We start from the raw sequence: 22,080 nt of genomic DNA on the forward strand, positions 1-22,080 counted from the left end.
GGGGGTGTCTGCCCTGCCTATAGTGTCCTGATATCTCTAGAGCCCTCAGAAGCCCCCTGCTTGAGGCGCTGTTGACTGTGGCAGACAGGGAGCCCCTCCTGAGGTGTGTGTAAGCACAACCTCAGGAATGACTTCCCGACTCACTTAGAAATCTGTTAGCCATAAAGACTCATTTGTATTTAATATTTCACATTTTGGTCAAGGTCTTTTTCCAACGGCATCACTAGTTGGCGCTTGGTATTAACCCCTCAGTGCCAGGGAGACTCAGCCCCGGGTATTTAGTTTTAATATATTGTATTAATAGGACCTGAGGGTTTCTCCAACTGATGTTAAGAACCAAAAGTGCTGCCCCCTCTCATGGAGATACGGTGTTTCCTTCTAAGTATGGTAGGCATCCATGGAAGAGGGACGTAAGAGTGTGCTTTAAAAAGGGTCATAATATGAAAGTCTTTAGAAATTCTTTACGAACTCTTAGAAATAATATATAATTTCTTTGACACTAAAATGAAGACATTATTAAATACAGTACAAATGATATTTTATGTATTTTAAAGGGTAAAAATTACGATTATATAGTTAATTTCTATTTACCATTCTTTGGTCGCTAGAATTTTTTTCAATCTCCCTTCTTTGAGGTGTCAGTAAAAAAGGTTCCAAATTGGTTTTAGTTGTTATAGGTCATATGTTTACGTGTGTGGGTCTGTACAGGGTGCTTGTGTGTTGTCTTCCCTAAAAATATTTAAATGTTTGAGTTTGTGACCCTAAGGTGTTGATAGTGTTTGTGGGCCATACCGTGAATCTGTGATTTTGGGGACAACGCAGATATTTTGGCCCCACTTTGCACTTACCGTAGGAAATGGCCTGGTAGCACTTCCGCAGCCTTGCTGCGCGAGCTGCGTGGTTCAGCCTGCGCTCTCCGTGATCGTGCCACCTGGACAGCGTTGGAGAGTGAGAGCCCTGTCGTCTGCTGGGGGCACTGTCACCCAGGACGGGCAGCATACGCAGGGGAGAGAATGATGTTTAAAAACTCAATCTTTGTTTTATGATTTTTATTCTATACCAATAAATTTATTATGGAAAATATAAGCCACATGCAACGAGTGAAATAAGAACCCACCACCAGAAATAAATACTCCTAATATTTTGATGCATCTAGACTTCCAGAACGTTTTATGTGGTCATGCAAGAAGGAGAGATGGCACAACCTTGGCTTTTGGCTAAGATGGAAACCAGGGACTGTTCTTTGTGTTTGAGATGACGAAAATATAACAGACAAAATTCATGGAATAATGGTTACCAAGACACTCGTCGTCAGGCAGAACGGGACAGTGATCCCTGGGAGACAGGAAACAAGAGAGAGGAGCTCTATGATTGCCCCAGCTTATTGCCTTGAGAGTGTTTCCAGATCAGGCGAACAGAAAATAAACGGCAAGACTTAAATCCAACCATATTAATAATCATATAAAATGGATCAAATATCCCAATTGAAAGGCAGGGTTGTCAATTGAACCAAAAAAAGTGCATGATATAACTCGGTGCTGCTTGCAAAACACACACTTAAAGTATAAAGACACAAATAGGTTAAAAGTAAATGAATGGCAAAATATATACTATACTAAGACTTGTTCCAAGAGAGCTGGAATGGCTATATTAATATCTGAAAAAGAAGACTGGAGAGCAAAGAGTATTACCAGGATTAAAGAAAGACATTTCATAATGATGAAGTGTTAAATTCATAAAGAGTATATAACAATTCTAGTCATTTGTGTAACTAATGACAGAGCCTCAAAATACATGAAACTGAAACTTATAGAACTGTATGGAGCGATGGATAAAACCTCAGTTACAGTTATAAATTTCAGTACTCCTCCACTCGTTTATAGAACAAGTAGAAAAAAAATCAGCAAGAATATAGAATATGACCACATTATTTATTTGGCATTTATAGAAATCTCTACCCAACAATAGTAGACTGTGTATTCTTTCCAAGTGTACACACCAAATTTGTCAAATTAGACCAATATTGTAGATCATAAATTATTTTGATTACTTTAAAAGATTTCAAGTAATAACAAAATATGTTCTCTGGCCAGAGCTGAATTGAATTAGAAATTAATAAATATATTTGGAAAATACCCAAATATCTGGAAACTAAATAAGACACTCCTAACTAACCCAAAGGTAAAAGAAGAAATTACAAGGTAAATTAGAATGTACTTTGACCTGAATTATGAGGAAAACAGAACATGTCAAATTTGTGGGATTCCGCTAAAGCAGGGGTCAGCCATTTTTCTTCAATGGCCAGATAGTTACGATTTTTTTAGGTTTGTAGGTCATATTCTTTGTTTCAGCTACTCAAGTCTGCCAACGTAGTGCAAAAGCAGCCATAGAAAATACATAAAGGAATGGACATGCTTATTTTCCAGTTTTATTATTTAGAAAATCTAGTAGCCAGCCTGAGGGCTGCAGTTTGCTGGTCTCTAGTTTGAACCTGTAGTTAGAGGATGATTTATACTATTAAAACCCTGTATTAGAAAAGAAGGAATGTCTCAAGTCAATGACTTCAGCTTCTATACTAAGAAATTAGAAAGAGAAGAGCAAATTAAACTAAAAGTAAGTAGAAGAAAGAAAATGATAAACATCAGTAAAAGAAAAAGAATATAAAATTTAATGAAAGCAAAGTCTGGTCCTTTAACAAAATCATAAATATTGTCAAACCTCTGGAAAATAAGAAAGAAGACACAAATTAAAAATATCAGGATTGAAGAGAGATGACATTAAAAGCATACATGTGGAATATAATGTCAATAAATTTGACAACTTAGAGGTAATGGATGAATTCCTTGAAAGACACAAACTATTAAATCTCATTCAAGAAGCACTAGATAACTTGAGTAGCTGTATATCTATTAAAGAAATTGAATTTGTAGTTAAAAACCTTCTCACAAAAAATATAAAACAAAACCAACAAATAAACAAAAAACAAAATAAAACCCCAGGTCAAGAAGGCTACTTTGTTGGCTTTCACCAAATATTTAAAGAAGAGATAATATCATAATAGCAATTCTGCACTAAAGTTTATGGTAAATTATTTTTTTTTTAAAAAGATTTATTTATTTCTCTCCCCTTCCCCTCCCCCACTTTGTCTGTTCTCTGTGTCTATTTGCTGCGTCTTCTTTGTTTGCTTCTGTTGTTGTCAGCGGCACAAGAATCTGTGTTTCTTTTTGCTGCGTCATCTTGTGTCATTTCTCCGTGTGGGCGGCGCCATTCTTAGGCAGGCTGCACTTTCTTTTGCGCTGAGTGGCTCTCCTTACGGAGCGCACTCCTTGCGCATGAGGCTCCCCTATGCGGGGACACCCCTGCGTGGTGGGGCACTTCTTGTGTGCATCAGCATTGCACATGGGCCAGCTGCACACGGGTCAAGGAGGCCCGGGGTTGAACTGCGAACCTCCCATGTGGTAGACGGACACCCTAACCACTGGGCCAAGTCCACCACCAGTTTATGGTAAATTAAAGTGGATGGAATACTTCCCAACTCATTCTATGAGGCCCTGATAACTAAACCAGACAAAACCGGCATAAGAAAAGAAAATTACATACCAATAGCTCTTACGAACATATGTTCATCTCAATAGATTTCGAAAAAACATTTGGCAAAGTCCAACATCCATTACTGATAAAATCTCTCAGCAAAGTAGAGATAGAAGAGAACTTTCTCAGCTTGATAAAGTATATCTATAAAAAACTCACAGCTAACATCATACTTGATTATTGAAAACCTGAACGTTTTCCTTCTAAGATCAGAAACAAAGCAAGGATGTCTTTTCTTACAACATCTATTCAACATTATGTTGAAGGTTCTAGTTGGTATAATAAGGCAAGAAAAGAAATACAAGGTATACATATTGGGAAGGAGGAATAAGATACAGATATCATGATTGTTCTTGGAGAAATCATAATGGGATCTACAAAAAAGCTTCTAAATCTGATCAGTAAATTTCACAAGGTTGTGGGATACAAAATAGATAGATAAAATACTTTTGGATAAATACGATGAAAATATGCAAGTTCTTTACACTAAAAACTACAAAATACTTAAAGTAATTTCAGAAGATTTGAGTGAATGGAGGCAGAGATGCTTTGTTTATGGGCCACAAGACTCAATATTGTTAGGATCTCAGTTCTCCCCAAACTGATTTAGAGAGCAACACAATCCTCATTAAAACCACTGAAGAACTTTTTTTTGGTAGGAATCAACAACTCTGTATCTAAAATTTGTATGGAAATTCACAGTATCCAAAATGACCTAAATAACTTTGAACGTGAAGAATAAAATGGAAGGGTTAATCCTACTGAACTTCAGGACAACTTGTAAAACCACAGTAATTAAGGCAGTGAGGCACTGGAGTCAAGATAGACAAATACACAAATGGAACAAAAGAGGGAGCCAGGAGCAGACCCACGCACACCTGCGTAGCTGAGCTTTGACAAAGGCGCAAGCCCAGTACGTGGAGAAAGGTCAGTCTTTTCAACACACGCTTTTGGAGCAATTTGATATTCACTTACAGGAAAAATGACCCTCAATCCATACCTCCCACTGTATCCAAAAATAAACTCAAAGTGAACCATAGCCATGAACAAAATAAAAAACTTTACATTTTCTAGGATTTAATAGAAGAGGTATAGAAATAGCATAAAAGTGGAGTAAGGGTGTGGCCTACTGCATTTCGTTAGGTTGGCTTCTGATTTCTGTCAGTTTTTCTTTTTTTCTCTTTGTTCTTTTTATGACAAAATATTACCCAATGCCCTAACAGCTCAGCTGCCCGGGGCTAATAGCTCATTAATATTAATAGAAAACCCTGTCTTTCTGGGATACAAATGGAATTAATTCTGCCATTTCAGCCTGCCTTTAGAGTCCTAGGCCTGGATTCTCTAGACAGTGGGCTGTGCCCCAAGGCAGCCGGGGGCCCGGGGTCCTGAGCCAAGGGAAGGAAGCTCTGCTGGGCCGTTCCCACAGCCCCTCCTTGTGAGAGTGGTGGGTCATGGCCTTACGGCTTCCTTGTTTTCCCCTCAGGGACCATCCCTGAATTTCTGGATTAAGAAGTTTCTCACAGAGAAGAAATCTAATGAATGGCCTTCTGGGGATAATCAAAAGCTCTTTTAATTCATTTAGTAGTAGTTTGGAGATAAAGCAATACTTAGCTGTATGGAGACACAACTGAGTTCCCAGGGAAGGTGCCTTCCGTAGTATAAAATGTCATTGCCAGTGACTGAGCGGTCATACATTTGCATCACAAATTGTTCATCAATCAGCTGAAATAGGAAGAAAATAGATTAAAAAAAACCGAAGTTTAACTTTGAAATTAAAATTTAAAATATGCACAAAGAAAATGAATACTTAATATGTAATTCAGATGAGTAATAAACAAATCAGACTTTGGAATGGTAAAAAAAAAAAAGAAAAAATCACACCTGGCAAATTATCAGCATTCTCTGAGGACTAGGACAGAATTAGAGGAATGTGCGAGGAAAGTTCTCTCTGCTTACTCTTATCATCCCCTTCCCATTCTCCTCCAGTCTCCTGGGATGACACTCTTGTTGGAATTTCCAGCATTGGATGGCAGGCCCTCCATCCACGTCTGCAAGCCCCTGTTCCCCACCTCACCCCGCCTGGGAACCATGGCTCTGCAGGCTGCAGGGTGCCACGTGCAGCAGCCTCCCGTCCCTTCAGCTCCCAGCAGGTGGTGGGATATGTTTCCCTATTTGCTCATTTATGCCCATTCTAGGGATATTCAGTAGCGAGCACGACTTCTCAACTCTCTTTTGACCCACTCTCTTTTCTGCGGTACCTGAAAGGCCTCTTTTGAACCCTGTTCCCATGTTCTTCTGGGAAGCATCTCATGGTTCAAAGAATGACTTTTCCCTGCCATCCCCATGTGTGGTGTGTGCCTAGACATCCTTCCTTCGCAGGGCTTTCTCTTTCACAGTCCTCTTCAGGAGCAGTGGGCTTCAGGGCTCTGCTTTTTGGCTCCTTTCCCCTCTTGGGTCATGCGTTGAGACAGAGCTCATCCATCAAGTGCTCTGTTTCCCATGTGTTGGAACACCCACCCCCGTTTCTCCACCATAGAATCTTACGGGTTGAATTGTGTCCCCCCCAAAGACATGATCACGTCCTGACCCTGGTCCTGAGAATGTGACCTCGTTTGGAAACAGGCTCTTTGAAGATGTTACAGATAAGATGAGGCCAAACTGGGTTAGGGTGGGCTCTTACCCCAGTAGGACTTGTTCCTTCTAAGAAGGGGACAATCAGAAACGGAGAGAGGGAGGGAGAAAGCCGGGTGGCGAGCGAGGCAGAGACTGTTATGCCACAGGCCAAGGAGCGCCAAGGATTGCCAGGAAGGCAGGCGGCAGGATCTTCCCGCCAGACCTTGGGGAGAGCGTGGCGCTGCCGACACCTTGGTTTAGAACGTCTACGTCCAGAACTGTGAGGTGATAAATTTCGGTTGTTTTAGGAAACTAAGGCAGGCTCTTTCCTCCCTCGGATCTACATGTCATGGGAACAGCTCCCCCCATGTGGCCTCTGGATTCCTGAGCTGAGAAGGTCCAGTGGCTGCATCGGCATTGGCGTCACCTGCTCCTGGGGCACTGGGGATCTTTCCTTTCTTGGAGTCCAGGCATGATTCTACTCTCAAATTAGACCTTTGCTATTTTACTAAAACATACAATAGATGAAATGAAGCACTTCACAATTTCCGTGAATTTTTCACTCTGAAGAATTCAGACGAGGAATTTGGCTTGAACCAACCCCTGTGGCTCATCTGAATCTTCTCAAGTCCCAGAACCAGCCAAGGCCTTGATTGGTGGCGGGAGTCCCAGGCCGGATCTCTCCATCAATGTGTAGCTTGTAAGGCTCCCAGTGCTCTATTCTGATCCCAGTGATCCAGTTTTGGTTGTTTTGCACCTCGACATTTGACCACTTACCCCATTGAATGAGGACAGTGTACAAAATTAAGAAGAAAATAACTGTGCGGAGGGAAAAACAAAGACTGTGAAGATAGAGGGTCAAGAAAGAACATCCACCTTGCAAGAAGAGAGGGCCTGAGTAGCGTGCGGGGCTGCTGTAGGAGGAATGGGGTGGCTTTGATAGGAAAACGGTTGAGGAGAGCAGGGCTCTAGGGAGTTACAGAGGCATGGAAGGCCCAGACACACCAGATAGGCTCAGTGGAAAACACTTCCACCCCCTGGGCATGGCAGCTGTTTGTATTGTTTCTTCAAGTCGCCAGTCTGGAATTTTCTGTTCTGCGTTGCTCTTATTGATAAATCTACCTATTACAACACTGGTAGCCACCAATGCTTACATTCTGTGCTGTGCCCTCTTGTAGTAGAGATGCCCCTAGGACTCCCATACCCTTTTTTTCTCCTTGAATTTACTCATCATTCTTTCTTGATTTGCCCCATCTTTGCTAATGGCACAAAATTTTATAGTTCTCATGTACCCAAGGGACCCAGGATTATTCAGGACACTCAGGTGAATGGGAGGGGGAGGGAAGAAGCAGACCTGTACCCTGACATGTGTGACATGTGTGTCCTCCAAAAATAACAACTACATTTCATGGTGGCATTGGGGTAAAGAGAATACTATATTTTAAACGATTTTATTTGACGTAAACATTCATTTTTTTTCCTTCTGATTTTAGAAGATATTAAACCATCTCATGGCCCCCGGAAAGTATTGTGGAACTTTTTTACCCAGAAAGTTGGTGTATGAGTTCTATAGAGAAACACAAAGCCACAGCACCACCCTCAGTGAAGAACTATTGGAAAAGAAGTGAATTCTTATGCAACCTCTCAAAACATATTCCAAACCCTTCTATCAGATCCCCTGCCATCTCTGTGTGGATGGTTCCTGTAGCTCCCTCGGTTGTATATGACGCTATCTTCAAGAACAGCCATTTGACATGTAGATAACCAGGAAGTTGAAAAGTTCAGATGATAGTCCACTGGCAAGCCCTAAGCCCTGGCGACTTTATTGGTAATGGGTTCTCATTGTCCTGTATCTTTAGCAATGGTATACGTGTTTTGGGTGTTTCCTAGAAGCAAGGGAGATAGGTAAATCAATTTCAATAAACAACCATGTCCATAGCTCAAATAGCTCCTTCCACCAAGACCTTCAGAAGCTGTTCTTCTTGACCTCCCACTTGGGGCAAGTCTCATGGTGTCCTCACTATTGTCCCTGTGGGGCCTGCTGTCCCCCCAGTGTAAGTACCTCCCATTGCCCTCCAGCACAGAGCAGGGCCTGCTGGTGTTCTGGTCACTCATAGCTACATGCTGTGCTTGGTTGCTGGGTCTTCACTCCCCCTTTTTGGTACCAAGAGTCCAGAGTTCTCACCAGATGGCCAGCTTCATCAAGCCCGAGTCCAAGCCACATTTGTGCTGCAGGTGTCAGATCATGAAATAAATGAAAGAACAAGACCTAACCAGTGGCACTGCTGATTTGTTCCGTGACCGAGTAACCCAATGGGGGATTTTACCCAACAAAGAAGACCTCCTCAGCAACCGTGACCACAGCAAAATTGCCCAAGCCAGGCAGAGGAAGTGCCAGGAGATGGAGAGGCTGCTCCTGCCTGGGGACCCAGATGTCCTAGTGTCAGGACATTGGGTGGCTTCCGTTTGTGAGGATGCCATTTCAAAATCCATGGCAGGGAACTAAAGGAAATGCCTAAAACAAAAGCGACTCACCTTTAAATAGGCTAACAATGTCCTGTGATTTCCTGTTTCCCTCCCGTAGGTCTGGAGAACCAGTGAGTTCCAAACCAAGGCTGGAATTAGATGGACGGGCTTGTTTTAGTTTATTCCCTGCTGAGGTTGCCTGCCATGCATGTAAGAATTAATGTTCTAGCGTGAGAGAGAAAAAGAAGTCCTAAACAGGTCACAAGTGTGGTGAAGAGCACACAGCCCCAGGGCTTCCCCCTGGTGCCGACTCAGCTGGGGCTGCACGCGCCTGGCCCTGAGTGCCCACCTCACCACAGCCCATTGCCTGGCGCTCCCCTGCTCAACCATCTCAACCAGCCTTTTCCATTTCCAGGGCCTGGATTTTGCAGGATTCACAGCACACATGTTCGTCGGGATTTGCCTCGTTCTCCTGGTCTCCTGTCCATTCCTCAGACTCCTTTTTTGGAACAGAAGGCTTTATAACAAGGAGCCCAGTGAGATTGTTGGTGAGTGGCAGGACCTCCTCATATACCCTCGGGTTTCACTACTGTTAAATATATACGTATATTTCTAGCCCTCCCTCCCCCAGGGGAAGTTCTCACAAAGAGGTGGGAGGTGCTGTCCCATTTAGAACATCAGGTGCCTGTTGGGGTGCTACACACTCAGTATGGGCGACTGTCTGATTGTATGGTGTTTACAGTCACAAGCCCTGCCACTTTCATTTCCTGTAAAGTGAGATTGGGTGACAGGTGGGAAGGCATGGCCTCACATGTGGTTCAAATGCTATGGCATTGTGAAGCACAGACACACAATAATAACATAATTTTCCACGCAGACTGACTGTTCTCATATTATGTAGTAGATTGACTATTAAATGGGATTACAAAATGGTGTCATAATCCAGGATAGAGGTGCAATCAAAAGTGCATTGGTGAGGCACCAACTGGCAGGAAGTGGGTGTGTTGCCAGCTGATTGCTTTGCATTTTTCTCACTTAAAATTTTTAGTAGCTGGTCTATTGGGAACATCACTGATAAGGATTAGGTTAGAGACACAGGTCCCTTGAGAACCAGCCAGCTTCTCCTCAGAGGGCTCAGAATGCACCACCGTGCAGTTGCCAGGCAACAGGCCATATGTGGACTGACTGGGGATCAGTGGATGGTGATGCGTTTCCTTTCTGTGTGACCTCAGATGACAGGGTTGATTGGCATCTCAGAAGAACATGGAGTTTGCAGAGCTTGTAGATAATTTTTTAAAATTTACTTTTTAAAAAAAGGATGCTTAGATTATATAAATATTACACAAAAAAATGTAGGGGATTCCCATATGCCCCACTCCCAACCGCTCCACATTTTCCCACATTAACAACATCCTTCATTAGTGTGGTACATCTGTTACAATTGATGAACATATTTTAGAGCATTGCCACTAAGTGTGGATTTTAGTTTCCATTGTAGTTTACAATCTCCCCTCTAGAATTTTGTAAGTTATGACAAGGTATATCATGGCTTGTATCTGTTATTGCAATGTCATTCAGGACAATTTCCACATCCTGAAAATGTCCCCATTATACCTGTTTTTCCCTCGCCCTCCCCTTAGAACCTCCAATGGACATTTCCTCCACATCAATGATAAAAGTTCATCCTTTGCTAAAATCACAATAAGTCTATACTAAAATACCAGTAAGTCAAATCTAGCCCATTGTTCATTTCCCAGTCCTGAGGATTCTGGAATGGTCATCCCCACTCCACCTCTAATTGAGAGAGAGCTTAGCTCCCATGGAGCAGATGGATGGGACTATCTTGCTTGCCATTACAGACTCTCTCTGTTCTTTGGGATGGTTGTTGTCCATCATCATCTCCTTATTAGTTGTCCTGAGTGAGTCCAATGAATTGGATAGTAGGTGCTGCAATTCAGTTGAGATTCAGGGCCCAGTGGACAAATGGACAGCCCAAAGATTTAAGTCTCTTGGATATACACCTATCAACTCTAGCAATAACTATAGGTTCAAATAGAAGTGGCAGAAGAGCCATGTGTAGGGAAACCACAACTGAGTCCAACTTGGTCACACTGGGGGCGGGGCATAAATTCCCAAGTAAGATTAACTGGCAGGGCACCAAACTCCTGAAATGTTGACCCTGCCTATAGTATCTGGATGTCTCCATTATTTGAATCAATATTACTGTGGTAATCAATGAGATCCTGCTGAGATGTGCATAAGTGTAACCTCTGGAATGACCTCCTGATTCACTTTGAAGTCTCTTAGCCATATAAGCTCATTTGTTTTCACCCTTTCCCCCTTTTGATCAAGGTCTTTTTGCAGTTGCATTGCAAGTTGGTGCTTGGTAGTAATCCCTCAGTGCCAGGGAGGCTCATCCCTGGGAGTCATGTCCCACACTGTGAAGAAGGTAATATATTTATATGCTGAGTTTGGCTTAGAGAGAGGCCACATTTGAGCAACAAGGAGGCTCTCAGGAGTTATCTCTAAGGTACCCTATAATACTAGATTAAGTTTCAATTTCAAAAGTAAAGGCTCATAAATACAGTCATCAATATCAAGGGCCTGTCAATGGTCCATCCTCCTTCACTAGTCACTGCCCCTGTACTTGGGGAATTCTTACTATCCCATTAGAAATGTGGCAGAGCTCCCCAGGATGGGAATTTGATATTCTTTTGGTTATTGTGTGAATTTCTACCCACCATGATAATGCCCCATGAACACTTGAAAACATTCATATGCCTTATAAATATATATACCCAGGTGAGCTTCCTCCTGTGTATCCCCCATCACTGACACCCCACACCAATGATCCTCCCCTGCCACAATTGTAACCCTTCAATGATCCAAAGCTTCTTCAAAAATGAAGCCAACAAAATAACCAAATACAATGAATAAGAAAATGAAATAATAATGATAGTTTTAAAAATAACAAATAAATTAAATTTGTTTTAGAATAATAAACATATAAAATTAAAATAATTTTTTTACATTATGTCTTTCATCACTGTAAGGTCTGTTTTCTTGTATGTACAGTAACATTTTCTTCTGTTTATTTCCCCAGTGTCTTATTGGTTTCATTTTGTCTTCAAAGAAGCTTTAGGTTACAGAAAAGTCAGATACAGAATATAGGGGATTCTCATATACACAGCATCTCCCCTTTTCCCCCTTTGCCCTGTTAATAACATTTTACATGTAGATGGTACATTTGTTATAATAGATGTATGGCTATTGAAAGACTGCTACTAACCATGCCAAGGGTTTACATTGTGGTTTACATTTTGGGCCATACATTTTTATAAAATTTGATGGAATTTAACATGGCCTATATCCTTCACTGCAAGGTCATGAAGAACAATTCCAACACCCCCCAAATGCCCCATGTTCCATCTATTCTATTCCTCTCCCCTCCTCCCCTCAGAACCCACGGCAACCACCAAGCTTCACTTCTTTTTTTTTTTTTAAAGATTTATTTATTTATTTCTCTCCCCTTCCTCCCCCCCACCCTGCCCCAGTTGTCTGTTCTCTGTGTCTATTTGCTGTGTTGTATTCTTTGTCTGCTTCTGTTGTTGTCAGCGGCATGGGAATCTGTGTTTCTTTTTGTTGCGTCATCTTGTTGTGTCAGCTCTCCGTGTGTGCGGCGCCATTCCTGGGCAGGCTGCATTTCCTTTCGCGCTGGGTGGCTCTCCTTATGGGGCACACTCCTTGCGTGTGGGGCTCCCCTACGCGGGGACACCCCTGCGTGGCAGGGCACTCCTTGCACGAATCAGCACTGAGCATGGGCCAGCTCCACATGGGTCAAGGAGGCCCAGGGTTTGAACCGTGGACCTCCCATGTGGTAGATGGACGCCCTAACAACTGGGCCAAGTCCGCTTCCCAAGTTTCACTTCTTGAAGAACAAGATTCATAGTTACTTGCTGCAAGATTGAGGTCTTGACATACTGGCCTGTCCTCCCCTATTAGGCACTGCCTATACTCTCAAAAGACCCCCAGCCCTCTATGTGAGAACACAGCAGGAGTCCCCAGGATGGGAGTCAACACCTTCCCCCTCACTGTGAGGGTCTCTACACAGTGATACAACACTCTGTGACAAGATGAATTCTCACACACTCTTCTCCAGGTGTGCCCTCCCCCAAATTCCCTCCATATTAGACACCCTAACTCAGTAACCTTCCTGCCCTCCCCCAAATTCCCTCCATATTAGACACCCTAACTCAGTAACCTTCCCCTGTCTTATTGGCTGAAAGAAGAATTTCAACGTTGTAGTTTCAACCACATACCTGCAAATCCTCAGTGTTCACTTGGTCCCTCCCCCAACCCTTTCCCCAGTTCCATAGATGGTCCAACTCACCTCCCCCCACAAACCAGCACCACCCAACCCAATATTATCACTGCACCACTGTCGTGCCCATCCAGTGCACAACTACACACTTCCAACTTGTCATAGGTTTTGCCCATATGCATTGGCTCACAACCTTTTTCTCCCTTCTTGTCTCCTGTAAATAAGTCTTCCAGACTCCAGCTCTGTGAGTCTGCTCACTTTTGAGCTCATAGATTTTTTTTGTTATATCCTTCAGCCTATGCTATTCCTCTGTTCTTGTGTTTTGCAGGATTTTGGTCTTTTTTTATTTTTAATAAGATAATCAAATTTCCTTTCAGCGTGACTCACTGGCAAAGTGTGTTCTTGCCAGCACAACCACTCATTGGGTGATGACTCTCATATGATTCAGAATCTCACTGTTTTTGTTCCAGTTTGGAAAACATTGTCTTACATATCTTCTCTAGACACACACACACACACACACACACACATTCCTATACCTAAAACAATTTGTTCTTGGGAAATTTTAGTCACTTCTACAAGAAAAATGGGATAAGAAGAAACTGCTATTTTAGGCAGTATTTAATGACCGAGTACATAAAAAATTAAAATACCCTTGTAGTTTTGAAAACAGTACTTTAGATGAGATCAAGGAATAATAAATCCCTGGGTGTTCCGGTTGCCTCATCCTGAGCTAAGGTAATGTGGACTTACGAGGGCTGTTCTCCAGCTGATCGCAGGGGGTTTGGGGGTCCAGGTTGGCCACCCCATGGCCGAGCTGTGGAGGCCGAGCACGGTGTGGGGAGAAGGCTGGGAGCAGAGCTCCTTCTCTGGGCTAGATTGGGACAGTCCTGCTGGCAGTGCCCTGGAAGCTTCCTGTGGGGACAGGACTGGCCGGTTGGCATTGTCCAATCCATTTGGGAGGCAGTTACGTTGTCTATTCATCCCTGGTGGGCTACAGAGAGGAACAATGCCTTTCTCGAAAAGAAAGAAGGCCCTGCATCCTCCTGCCCTTTTGCCGCTTTGCAGTGAAGCAGAGGATTGCAAGTGAGGCCAGTGCTTTCTTCTTTGAAGGAAAATTTAATGTTTTTATAATTATTAGATATTTCTGGCAATAAGATACTTTGATCCACTTTTATCATTGGCCAGTTAGCAGTGCCCAGAATGTTTTACAATCAACTAGTATATTATTTCTTGCTGTAATTTGAGGAATATTTAAAAAATTACTATGACAATAACACAGGCACATAGTAAAGTGAAAAAAGCTCAAATGAATATATGATTAGACAATAAAAGTAAGTCTTCCTCTAGCCCCAAGCTCCAGAGGTAAATCAGCTTCTCTGCCATTCTTTTCCAAGTTTTCCATGTGTATTCATGCCTCTCTCTCTTTGTCTTTTAAAAATTTGATTTATTAGAGAATTTTTTTACATTTATAAAACCTTGTTACAATTAATTTTTTTGAGACACTAACTTATGGAGAGCTTCACTTGCAAAGTCCATTTACAATTTTAGGAATGATTCACTTTTTGTTAGAGAAGTTGTGGATTTCCAGGACAATCATGTATAAAACACAGAATTCCCATATACCACCCTGTTCATGCCTTGCATTGCTGAGGAACATTTGTTATAGTCTATAAAAGCACATTTTAATAATTGTCCTATTAACTCTAGTCCATGGTTTAACTTAGGGTTCACTGTGTTGTGCAGGTCCATGGGTTTTTAGACTATTTTTATTCTAGTACCACGTAGATGACTTAACCTTTCCAGACTGTTTTGTAATCAATAGTATACTTAAGAGGAAATGAACTGATATCAATGAAATAAGTTAATGTAATAGGTTTAGTTTTCCAAAGGACAAATACTGGTGGGGCACTAGGGCGCCTGAGTGCCCTGGTTTCTGGATTTTAGGTTTTGCTCCTCAAGCCTGCACTCCCAGTGGCCCCGCGCCCGCTGCACCTGCCTCACCTGCCACACCTGCTGCACCTGCCCACCTGCCTTTCCGCAGGTGCCGCCATCGGAGCATCCCGGGCCATTGTCCCCTATGCGGAGTGCGGGCCAGCCCGGGGGTTCTCTCCAGGAGAGCCCTGTGCTAAGATAAAGTTGGGGCACGTGAACTGGGGTGTGGAACGGCAGGAGACGTTGCTCTTGGCACAGGAGGCAGCGAGGAGGCCGCGGAGGGTCGGGGCTGCCCGTGCTCTCGAGGGCCCCCCCGGCCGGGTGGAGGAATGCAGATCCCAAAGCCTGGGGGGCGCCTGGAGGGACCGTCAGGATGGCCTCACGGGGGAAGGTGCCTGAGCGCCCAGGGGCTTCCTCCAAGCCCCCCCCCCCCACTTCCTCGTCTCCAGCCCTGGGTGGGCAGAGGAGAGCTTGCACCTGCTGGTGCCTCCAAGGCCAAGCGCTGAAGCTGTGGACCAGGGGACCCAGCCAGGGCGTCCCGGGGCAGGAGTATTGTGGACCCAAGACCCAGCCGTAAGCTTCTCGTGGAAAGAGATGGGGGTGGAGAGAGAGAGAGACAAAGAGTGCGAGAGTGAGGGGCAGGTGGGAGAGAGGGGGGCAAGGAAGGGGGGTGGGGGAAGGAGAGAGAGAATAGAGGGAGGGAGGGGGATGGAGAGTCAGGAAGGAGGGTAGAGAGGGGGAGGGTATGGGGAGGTGGGGGGAGGGAAGGGGAAGTAGGGGGAAGTAGGGAGAGAGAAGGGGAAGGGAGAGCAAGGGGAGAGGGTTCCAGAGGGAAGAAGAGGGAGGGGGAGTGTGAGACGGGGAGAGCGAGAGGGTGAAGGAGGGAGAGGAGGAAAGTTTGGGAGAGAGACAGGGATAGAGGGAGAGAAAGGAAAATAGGGGAAGAGGGGGAGAGAGAGGGAGAGCGAGGCGGGGAGGCAGGGAGGAGGGAGGGCGAGGGGCAGGGGCAGTGGGGGGAGGGTCCGAGCACTGAGAGCACCCTGCTCTGGGCAGACAGCTCCTGGGAGCAGGGCTGGGGGAGCAGGGATGGCCCCAGGAGCTTTGGTCAGGTGGTGGTAAGGGGCCCTGAGCCCACCTCCTTGCCTGCGCCCAGGAAGCGCGGGGCAGGGAACTTGCTGAGTACCCCACAAGCTGCAGGGTCCTTATTTTTCTCCTGTTGGTTCACCATTGGCCCAGATGTGGCGAAACATCTCCAGCCTCTCAGTTGGCCCTGAAGGTCTCCCTCTATGTAGATAAAAACCAGGTGGGGGAAGTGGACTTGGCCCAGTGGTTAGGGCGTCCGTCTGCTACAAGGGAGGTCCACGGTTCAAACCCCGGGCCTCCTCGACCCGTGTGGAGCTGGCCCATGCTCAGTGCTGATGCGCGCAAGGAGTGCCCTGCCACACAGGGGTGTCCCCCGCGTAGGGGAGCCCCACGCGCAAGGAGTACGCCCCGTAAGGAGAGCTGCCCAGAGCGAAAGAGAGTGCAGCCTGCCCAGGAATGGCATCACACACAGAGAGCTGACACAGCAAGATGACGCAACAAAAAGACACACAGATTCCTGGTGCCGCTGATAAGGATAGAAGCGGTCACAGAAGGACACACAGGGAATAGACACAGAGAGCAGACAACTTGGGGGGGGGGGAAGGGGAGAGAAATAAATAAAAAAACAACCAGGTGGGTCCACACAGCAGGGCACTGCACCTGCGACTCCCTCTCCAGCTCCAGCCCCGAGGGCGTATTTGCTCCTGAGAGGCCCACGTCCTGCTGCCGGGAGCCTGACACCCCCTAAGTAGCCCGTCATCGCAGTGATCGGCTCTGGGTGGGGGGGCCCCGGCTCTGGAGAGGCCAGAAGCTAAAGAGGAGCCGATTTCCTGAAACTGTCCACAAATGGCCCTGGCGGAGGGAGCCGCGGAGAGGGCGGTGACACCTGCCTCTCCACTCTGGCCCTGAAACGCCTCCAAGTGGACAAGGGAATTGCTGCGTGAACCAGCTCAGCACCCAGTGGGCCCCGGGACCTCTTGGGAGTTGGGACCACCCACGTGGGCTGCCCGATTTCCGCATCTCGGGCACTTTAGAACAGCGTGGTTAGGAGTTTAGTGGGTATAAGGGGTGAACTTGGCTTTCAGTGGTTTCAGGAGATTTGGTTGCTCTGACCCAGACAGAGGCCCTAGGACCCTAACTACATCTTAAAAGATTAGCTACACTCTTTGGGGTTAAAGTGTTTTCCAGGCATTGAACTGAGACATTGCCAAAAGCTGGGCCAGAGGGCCGTGGGCAGGCTGCCCCGGGAGCCCAGCTCCTGGCTGGTCTCGTCCACTCTGTCCCGGGGCACTTACCCCTGCATCACACATGCCTCTGGCGGCCAGTCCTCTGTCTGGATCTGCAGAGGTCAGACCAAAAATTTAAATACAAATCAAAATCTATTGCACTAGAGATCGCCCTGGCAGCGGGTGTCCTGAGGCCGGCGTGTAGCTCTGCCCGTTCCAAAGGCCCTGAGATGACCACGAGTTCTCCCAGATTGAAAACCGGCTTGTTAAATCCACCGACTTGCCTTGGGCCGTGTGCTTTCCTGTCTTCCCTCGCACGTGTGTGATGGCGAGAGAGCACATGCCGGACCTTTGCCTGGGCCTGGCAGCTTCTCCGGGGCCACCCGAGGGCCGGGCCCTGCAAGGCTGCTGAGCAGTCCAACCCGGCGGGCCAGCGCAGCCGCCACAGAAGGCCCCGCGGTCAGTGCCCTGCAGCTCGGGGCACCCGGGCCACAGGACAAACCCTCAGGGCAGGGCGACCTCTCAGTCCACGGAGCTCCTTAGACTCACGTGTCAGAACCAGAGGGATGGGGTGGTCCCTTTAGACAGGGTGGAGCCGACTTCTTCCAGGGAGCCATCCTCACTGGACGGGCCCGCATCCTGGCCGTGGCCCTCCTCGGTGCCCCGTAGCATTGTCCACTGTCGGGTAGGATTTGTCTTCCTCCCCTGACGGTGAGCTTACTGTGCTATGGTGGCAGCCTGCTTGTTTTCGTATCCTCGATGCCGAGCACAGTGCCAGGCATGTCAGAAGCCTCTTCTAAGTGCACATGCGGCTGAGCCGAATGGAAGTGCTGTGGTCCACACGGCCCAACTCGTCCCCATAGCAACAGTGCGTGCGCTGGGCCATCAGGGTCAGCCAGAGCTACTCCCTTTGCTCTGAATGAGAACATGCTTAGTAAGCTGACCGCAGTTTTGTTTTCTATCTACATTTGCCTGCAAGGAGAGAAAAACGTTAACTGAATACAATTACTTCAACTTGCAAGTTGATTCTAGTGCTCCGTGTAGATCATTAATGGACTTTCTGGTTTCTACATCAGCCTCTTGTGAGTTTGGGCAGTGTGAGTCAGTTCTTTTGAGCCCACTAGGCCTGCCAAATGAAGGCTGGGCCCTGGTTCTTGGGATGACGGCAGGTGCTTCCACTGTGAGGGGCCAAGCCAGTGGATTCTACATTGGGAGAAATCCCATGTTCTTCTCTGCTGGAATTTTGTTTATGCTTTCCTGGGCATAGAGACCCAAACAAAGAAACACACAAGGAAGAGCCTCAGCAGACCCTTCCTTTGTCTGTTCTGCCAGTGTTTTATTGAGCAGCTCTGACTTTTAGAGCTGAGCAGGTTTTGGTACAAGGCCTGTGAATTGTTGCTCAAGGGAAGTCCTGGAAGTCACTTGCCCTGTGGCGGTCCTGTTGCTGCTCCTTGTGCTACTTTGTGTTTTTCAACAATTTTCCTATTTCCTATTTGTTTGCCCTTTACCCTCCCTTCCATCCACACTTACATTCTTTTTTTTTTTTTTTTTTTTGAGGTACCAGCGCTGGGAATTGAACCCGGGGCCCTGCATGTGGGAAACCAGTGCTCGACCACCGAGCCACATCAGCTCCCATGAGTTGGTTCCTTTGCCTGTTTGCCAGGTCTTTTTTTGTTCTTAGGAGGCACCAGGAACTGAACCCGGGAACTCCCATGTGGGAAGCAGGCACTCAACCAGTTGAGCCACATCCGCTCCCCATCGCTTGCATTCCATAGTTGATTAGGTACCACTTGTTGATGGCCTCTAAATTGGAGCACTAGATGTCCTTCTGATATCACTGTCATTAGGGCATCAACTCTGAGTTAGAGAAAAGGATGGCTACTGCTTGAATTTTTATTTGGTACTTTATCATTAGACTTTTATGGAGCATATACTATTTTAAAAAATAGTTTTATTAAGGTATAATTGACCTACATTAAACTGCAATTTAATTCTTTTTGTATATACATCCAGGAAACCTTCACCACAATCAAAATATTCATGTGTTCATTATATCCATCACTCCCAAAAGTCTACTTCTGTCCTTTCATAGTGTCTTCCTTTCACGCCTTCCTGAATATGCTTTCTGCCCTGTCGCTTAGTTTTCAATGTATAGAATACTATGTTAATGGAATCATACTGTATCTACTCTTTTTTGTCTGGGTTCTTACAATCAGCATAATTATTTTGAGATTGATCCGTGTTGCGGCATGTATCAGAAGTTCATTCTTTTATTGCTGAGTCATATTCCATTGTACAGATATAAAACCATTTGTTAACCTGTTGACAGTCATTTGTGCTCTTTTCAGTTTTAGGTTATTTAAAATAAAGCTGTTATTGAACATTCATGTGAAAATCTCTGAATGGACATTTGCTTGCTTTTCTCATTGGGCAAACATCTAGAATTGAGATGGCTCCGTCACACGAGAGGTGTATGTTTAACTCGTTAAGAAGCTGCTAAACTGTTTTACAGAACAAAAGTGACTGTGCTGCTTTACACTCCCACCAGCAGAGTGTGAAAGTTCAGTTCTCCTTGCCAACACTTGGTATGGTCAGTCTTTTTAAGTTTAGCCATTTTAATAGGTATGAGGCATAGCCCATTGTGGCTTTAATTTACGTTTCTCTATTGGCTAATGATGCCGATGTTCTTTTCATGTGCATACTTGACATCTAAATGTCTTCTCTGATGATGTGTCTGGTAAAACTTTTTGTCCATTTTTTTACTGGGGTTATTTTCTTATTAACAAATATTGACGGTTCCCTTCGTATCCTGGATACAATTCCTTTATCACACATAGGCTTTGCAGATAATTTCTCCCAGACTGTGACTTGCCTTCTTATTGTCTTAAAAGTATTTTTCAAAGTACAGAAATTTTAAAGTTTGATAAAATTCAGCTTACCATTTTTTCCCCAAAATTCTTATGGTGTAGTATCTAAGAAATATTTGCTTTACCCAAGGCTATATTTTTTCCCTCTATTTTCTTCTAGAAAATTTTATAGCCTTAGTTTATACATTTAGACTCATGGTCCACTTTGAATTGCTTTTTGTATCAGGGTGAAAGGTATAGACAGAAGTTCTTTTTATTGCATGTGAATATCCAATTGTTCTAGCACTGTTTGTTGAATAGCCTTTTCAACAGCCTTTTAAAAACATGATTCTTATATCCTGAAGCCTTGCAAACTTCCTTACTATGTTCTAGTAACTTTTTTTGCTTCTTCCTTTGGATTTTGTACCTGGATGATCATATCATCTGTGAATAAAGACAGTCTTATTTATTCCTTTCAAATCTGGTGCCCAATCTTTTTCTTGCTTATTGCCCTGGCTAGAATCTCTGGTATAAATCTGAAGAGAAATGGCAAGCATTATCATCCTTGCTTTGTTCTTGACAGTAGGGGGAAGGTATTTATATTTCACTATTAAGTGTGGTGTTAGCTATAGATTTTTCATAGATGTTCTTTATCAAGTGGAGGAAGCTCCCTTTTATTCTTAGTTTGCTGACATTTTAATTAAGAATGGATATTAGATTTCATCAAATGGTTTTCCTGTGTCTATTGAGATGATTGTATGGATTTTACTTTTTAATTTGTTGATATGGTGAATGATATTGATTGATTTTCAAATGTTAAACCAGTCTTGCATTCCTGGAATAAACCCCACTTGATCATAATATATTACCTATTTCATATATTATTAGATTTTATTTCCTAAAATTTTGTATAGAATTTTTTTTAATGTACATTAGGGATATTGATGTGTAGTTTTCTTGCTATGTCTTTGTTTGCTCTTCTTTCAAGATGAGTATGAAAATATTTCCTCTTCAATTTTATGAAAGAGTTTTACATAGAATTGCTATTACTTTTGTCTTAAATGTCTGATAGAACATTTAAGGACTTGGAGTTTTTGTGGGAAGACTTTTAACTACAAACTTGAAATATAAAATAGACACTGGGATCTACATATTATCTACGTCTTCTTGAGTGATCAATGGTAAATGGTAATTTTTGTCTTTTAAGGAATTTACCTATTTTATCTAAGTTGTTGAATTTACTATTATAAAGTTGCTCATAATATTCTTTCATTATCTTTTCAGTGGCTCTAGAATTTTTGTTGATGTCATCTCTCTCATTCCTGGTATTGATAGTTTATATCTTTCTTTTTATTGGCCTGGCTAGAGTTTTATCAATTTTATTGACCTCCTCAAATAGCCAGCTTTTGTTTATGTTTATTTTCCTTTTTTTAGCAAATGTTTTTTATTGTCTTTTTTTTTTTTTAAAGATCATAGATCACACAAGTGTTACATTAAAGAATATAAGAGGTTCCCATATACCCCACTCCTCCCACATCAACAACCCCTTTCATCAGTGTGGCACATTCATTGCATTTGATGAATACATTTTGGAGCACTGCTGCACCACATGGATTATAGTTTACATTGTAGTTTACCCTCTCCCCCAGTCCATTTCAGTGGGTTATGGCAGGAATATAATGTCCTGCATCTGTCCTTGCAATGTCATTCAGGACAACTCCAAGTCCCGAAAATGCCCATGTATTACATCTCTTTTTCCCTCTCCCTGCCCTCAGCACCTCCCGTGGCCACTGTCTCCATATCAATGCTACAGTTTCTTCCACTGCTAGAATCACAATAGTTCCATAGTAGAATACTAGTAAGTCCACTCTAATCCATGTTTTATTCCTCCATCCTGTGGGCCCTGGGATGGCGATGTTCATTCCACCTCTAAATTGAGAGGGGGCTTAGATCCCACATGGATGATGAATGCAATTCTCCTGCTTGCAGTTGTAGGCAC

The 22,080-nt window shown here is 44.2% G+C and overlaps 1 protein-coding gene across 1 annotated transcript in view; it reads left to right on the plus strand.

The window, feature by feature from the left end:
- Positions 1–22,080, plus strand: part of OCA2 (OCA2 melanosomal transmembrane protein) — a 370,679-nt gene that overhangs the window by 84,530 nt on the left and 264,069 nt on the right. Inside the window, exon 15 of the mRNA XM_058290617.1 lies at positions 9,086–9,218. Coding sequence (XP_058146600.1) covers positions 9,086–9,218 — 133 coding nt within the window. The remainder of the gene's footprint in view (positions 1–9,085; positions 9,219–22,080) is intronic.

The sequence above is a fragment of the Dasypus novemcinctus genome, chromosome 3 (genome assembly GCF_030445035.2).
Source record: "Dasypus novemcinctus isolate mDasNov1 chromosome 3, mDasNov1.1.hap2, whole genome shotgun sequence".
Lineage (NCBI taxonomy): Eukaryota > Metazoa > Chordata > Mammalia > Cingulata > Dasypodidae > Dasypus > Dasypus novemcinctus.